Source organism: Morone saxatilis, unplaced genomic scaffold (genome assembly GCF_004916995.1).
Source record: "Morone saxatilis isolate NCDOM2014 unplaced genomic scaffold, NCSU_SB_2.0 Contig19, whole genome shotgun sequence".
Lineage (NCBI taxonomy): Eukaryota > Metazoa > Chordata > Actinopteri > Moronidae > Morone > Morone saxatilis.
The window spans coordinates 14485934-14491408 of NW_023339751.1; the positions used below are offsets into that span (position 1 = coordinate 14485934).

Sequence of the window (5475 nt, forward strand, 5' to 3'; positions counted from 1 at the left end):
TGTCATGGTTTGTAACGTTTTCATCATGAAGTTTGGAGTTAAATCCCAAGTCAACAATAAATAGAGCCTTGCGGCCATGTTTGTTAGCAGCGCCGCAGACTGCAGTCTCCAGCAATAACAGGGTACACTCGCATGAAAAACACCTCCACCTGACAATATTCTTTCCCACGTAAGCTCCTCTAAGAGGTAAACTATCAAACGGCTTCCTGGGGGAAGGACACGAACCGCTTCCATACTATAGACATACTACAAATAAAGTCAGTCGCCATACGCCTGAGCATCCAGACCCAGCCTGCTTCTCCTTCTCCTTCTCCTGGCAACCCGACCACGGATCACTATGGTTACCAGCGTGTCACGTGACTAGCAACATAAACAATTTTCCAGGCAGCTAACGTTAACGGTGGAAAAGTGAGCTAAAACCTGCTCCATTTTTAACAACAGTGTTTTTCTCTTCACGTTGAGATGTGAGGGCGACGGCGGTTGCTCCTTGTGCGTCGGACTTTCCGATAATTTCCGAGAGTGAAGCATCATGTCGAGGAGGGAACAATAATACGTCTACAGTTTAAAAATGGAGAGCTGTCCCGGTCCGCTGAGCTGAAAAATGGGAGCCAGCGCTTCAGTATCACTCTGTGTAAGTTGAGCTGCGGGCGGCATCAGCGGCTATCGTGTTATAACATTGTTCAGTGTTTTCGTGCCAATCGATAACACTTTGTAGGACAGCTTTATACCTGCTATATTAGGTATGAGGGGGCAGAGCACTTCCTTTCACAGTTTTATCCTCAAGTAACTTCACAGCAGACGCAGACACAACAGTTATCACATGAAAAACATGCTTTGTTTAGGGACTATTACGTTAGCCACATGTTTCCTTTACTAGTTAACTGTATATTAATTTCCTGGACGTCTTGTTTTATTGCGGAAATATGCCATTGAGTGTATAATCGTCAATAATCCTCAATTGTGGACACCTGTAGATACCTTATAAGTTCATAACACAAGGGTTGGGGATGATCACCGCTTTTCTAAAACTCCTCTGGTACCCAGGAATGTCACTATCATGAGTTACTGATGGCACAGTGTGATTTGTTTGTCATCTTTCCATGCAGAGCGATCCGACTTCAGTGAGAATCCTGAGACCCGGTGCTAAGGTCAGCCCAGAGCCCACTGCTCCCACCCTGGTCTCAGAGGCTGAACAGGGCAACAGGTGTGTGTTTGGTGTTGCCTTGGAAACACTGAGGGAGGACGGGCAGATGGTCTGTGGAGTACCCCTTGTGCTAAGAGACATGGTGGAGTTCCTGGATAAGAACGGTAATATAAACACTCCTCTGCTATTCTTTCCTTCATTTTTATCCCATGCGTCTCTCCTTCCTTCCCCCAACCGCCCTCTTTCTTTCTGTCGCTCTCTCAGCGCAAAACAATACTCAAACCTGTATGTGCACCGACTGAATCTACTGGTTTCTTTATCACAGGAATTCAGCACAGAGGTCTGTTCCGTCTGTGTGGCTCAGTGGTGCGAACCAGGCAGCTGAGGCAGCGGTGGGACTGTGGAGAGAGGGTGGACCTTGCTCAGTGGGGTGAGCAAGACGTCCCCACTGTGGCCTCGCTCCTCAAGCTCTTCCTTCGGGAGCTTCCCACCCCTATAGTTCCCGAACCCCAGCGTAGACAGCTGGTTCTGAGCCTCACAGGTACTAGGAAATCACATTGGACTGACAGTGATGGGAACAAATTTCATTCACTTTTTTACAGTATAATTGTAAAAGTAAATGAGTGATGTTATTGTTCTTTAGATTTGAGCAAGGCACTGCTGAGCTTAATCAATATGTCACTGTACCTCTGGACTTTATTTGAGTTACAGTACAGACATTAAACTGCTGAGACAGGGGAGTGACAGAGTGGGGAAACTAATCAGTTTTAAGTGGACTAGGTGCCTGGTGGACTGAAATTTCCCTTAGCAAGAGGTTTTATATATATATATATAATATATATATATATATATATATATTCATTGGTAATACAAGTGGATTTTTGTATTTCAGCAAAAAAAATCTAATAAGCTGTCCAGCAAAAGAAAATCTGAATAACTGCAGTAAATTAAATAAATCAATAATAATGTAGGTGTAGACACAAAAGGTGAACACTCTGGAGATAGATGTGTTATATTGTTGTATAACATTGTTGACCTACCTAGATTAAGTATTACTTAATCTAATGATTGTGCTTTATGTAACTAATAAATTATTTACTCAATATAATGCAGCAACTGCATACAAAAGTCCATCTTAAAGGGTCTTAAAATTAATTATTTGTTGATACTTTGTTGTTTTATATATGTATGATAATTGTTTATGATGGGGTTTGGCACTCTTGTATTACTCTTGTAGGGTTCTCAAATGCAATGCTATGTTTAAGTGCAAGTGTTGTGTCCAGTAGGTTAACACAGCCAGCTAATACAAATCTGAGGCCAGTTGTATACTGTATAAATACCAAAGACTAGTGGTTGAAGTGCAATGTAAATAAATACTGTTTGGATGTTTTTGCTTTTATTTAGGATATGCAGATGAGGCAGAGATGAACCAGTCTCTGAGAGAAAACCTTTGCCACCTCCCTGATGACAACCTCATTATTTTCTCTTACCTCATCCACTTCCTGTCTAGAGTGGCTGCTCACAGCCAATCAAATCACATGCCTGTGGAAAATCTGGCAACCATCTTTGGGCCTTGTATATTCCAGTAAGTTGCTGTTGTTAATGCCACATTCAAATCCTCTCCAGACCTGTACTGGAACACAAAGTGCCTCCAGCAGATAGTTCAGCGACTGTTCTCCTGTATACATTATAAAATGTTGTTTTTCACACTGTAGTTTTAAGGAGGGATATTCCTTGGGATTTCTAGTATAGTATAATCAAAAAACAATCTAGTTCAACAAATGTTCCCTTTATAATTACTGCAAGTGAAGGGTTATGGTCTCTTAAGCATGTCAGGTCCAGATGTGGAACACCACCCCACTTCTGTCTGTTAGTCATGAAAGCAACCTACTACTTGCCTGCCCCAATTCATCAACAGTGGTTGTGCGTCTGCTCTTTTTCCACAGCTCCACCACTGATTTAGGGTGGAGTCGGGTTTTTCACCAAGGAAATGGGTGTGGGTTGTGGTTGATAATGCAAAGCATGGTATACAAAAAGACAGCAGATATAACAGGTCAGCAGGATTTTGTCAGTTGCTTCTCTGCGTCCTGTTTACAGAACTCAACCATTACTGTAAACAAACACAATCTCTGGGGGGGGCACACATACAATTAGACTTGTGTTCAGCGTGGAAAAGACTTATTATATTCAGTCAACACCCTTTCAACTGTTCCCCCATCCCTTCATCTCCCAGTCTCAACTATGTCACCCCTGTTTTCTCTCCGAAAGTTAACGGCATGTCAGTGGAATGTGCAGTTGGTCACGCCATAAAGTTCAGCATATGAGGGGAAAATGTCAGATGATTATAGCCGAGGGAAGAAGAGTTGGGTAGGGGGGGTGTGGAGTTGGCAGCAGAGTCTTGGAAAAAGTTGGGGGTGGGTTTGGATGGCGGTAGCTACAGAGAGTTGGGGAATGTCCTGTGCAGCAACAGAGGAAGAAAGGAATGGTATAATGGTTTAAATGAATGAGAGATACATGCTGCAAAAAATGTCCAGCTGAACAAAGCTACTATTTATCCCAAAATGCTAACTTTTAACTACATAGATGTTGTTTTTTTACTTGTTCCAAGATTTTAAAGATTCCCTACAGAGTTGTATTAAGACATATATACAAACTGTGAACGTCCTGGGACAATAACTTGTGCCTGATATGTTTTTCCGTAAAAAGCTCAAACATGCCTCTGTAGGAACAAGAAGAAAAGCCTAGTTTTGCGTGTAAGGGGACTTGAATAATATTGCTATTGCTTTAATATCAATTTAAGATTAAATGACTTGGTATGGCAGACAGTGTAACACATGTTCTTGCCATGCAGCATGTGTGACAGTTTCTTTGGCACCCCCATGCATATTTGTCACCCAAGCCTCATGCTAAACAGCTTGTTGCTCTCATATGTGTCTGTTATGGACTCCATGTGGCTGCTCCTGTCTTGTCACTTCGATTGACCTGCCTGCCATGTAAACACACATCTATTAATACACAAATATTTCGCATTCTCTTCCCCGCGTGTATGCTATGTTAACCTTAACCTACCTTCTATACATCGGATAACACCTAAAAAAAAACCCAGAACGGATGAGGTCAACAACAGCATGGCGTATTGAGAACTAATAGCTGCTTCTAGGGAAACATGTGAAGACTATTTTGGTTGGGGGTGACCCATACCTCTGTATTGTGAATGTTAGGACCAGAAGTTACACATAATTTAAAAGCTGTCAGTGTCAACATGGAGCTTTACAAGATGTTTACTGCCTGGCTGTTTATTTTTGTCAGTGAGAAATGTAATAGTTAGGTTTTTATTCATCTTATGCAGTCTGACCGGTTCATCTCAGTTCACTGCTCTCATGTGCCCTTCCACTAGATGGATCCCTTTTAGTTTTTGTTTGTTACAACACTTAACACAGTACATAATAAATGTGACATTGTGTTGTTGTTTCCTATCTCTTCTTTATGCAGTGTTCCAGCAGGACCCCGGATGCTGGAGGAGCAGAGTGTGTGTAATGGCCTGTTGCTCCATCTTCTCAGGCATCAGAAGGTTCTCCTTCCAATCCCCGCCCGGGAAGCAGAGAATTCCTCGATCGCCTCCTCCTCACCTCCTCCTCCTACCCTCTCTGCTCTTTCACACTTTGAGGTGAACCATGGTTTTTTTGCCTCTCTTTCACAGGAATTGTTACATAATTGAATTTTTAAATCTATGGCTTTTACTTGTAACAGAGGTTTTTTTTGGTTCTATTGGCACTTTTACATAGATAAAGGATCTGAATAATACCTCCATCACTGGTCTTTTCACACTTTTTGATCACATTAATATCGCAGCAATTTACAAAGGTCTTGAATATTTTATTTTTTAATTTTTTTTAACCTTTAAACTAAAAGTGGGATTATTGCAACAGTGGATTGTGCATGCAGGAGGCATTAGAGTTTCAGTCAGTGCCATCAAACCTTTAGCAAACACTGTTGCTACGGCTAACAGTGTTAAATTTGATTAAATGTGGTATTAAAAAAGGAACTTAAAAACCCTGTTGTAATGTTATGTAAAAAAAATGCTTTGAGGTTTTGTTATTTCTGTAGAGTGGTGTGTGTGTGTGTTCAGTCTTGTTTTCATTGGTAGGTCCGGCCCAGCAGCCGTCACTCGGAGCAGAGTAGAGTGGAGAGGTTGGAGGGAGAGACCACCTCAGTCTCATCGACCAGTCCTTTTAACCAAACAATACGGATGCAATCTCAACTCAACAGGTACTGTCAACAACCCTAGTATCAGTATCTTTGGAACTGCACAAGATAGATAGATAGATAGA

At 41.8% G+C, this 5475-nt stretch overlaps 1 protein-coding gene across 2 annotated transcripts in view; it reads left to right on the forward strand.

Annotated features, from left to right (window-relative positions):
- Positions 1-370: 370 nt before the first annotated feature.
- Positions 371-5475, forward strand: part of LOC118329225 (protein FAM13A-like) — a 28877-nt gene continuing 23772 nt past the window's right edge. The window contains exons 1-6 of one of the 2 annotated variants that reach the window (XM_035663257.1): positions 371-631; positions 1107-1308; positions 1470-1685; positions 2549-2729; positions 4637-4811; positions 5292-5413. In XM_035663257.1, the coding sequence (XP_035519150.1) occupies positions 602-631; positions 1107-1308; positions 1470-1685; positions 2549-2729; positions 4637-4811; positions 5292-5413 (926 nt within the window). In that variant the 5' untranslated portion in view covers positions 371-601. The remainder of the gene's footprint in view (positions 632-1106; positions 1309-1469; positions 1686-2548; positions 2730-4636; positions 4812-5291; positions 5414-5475) is intronic. The other variant, XM_035663256.1, reaches the window with a different exon arrangement.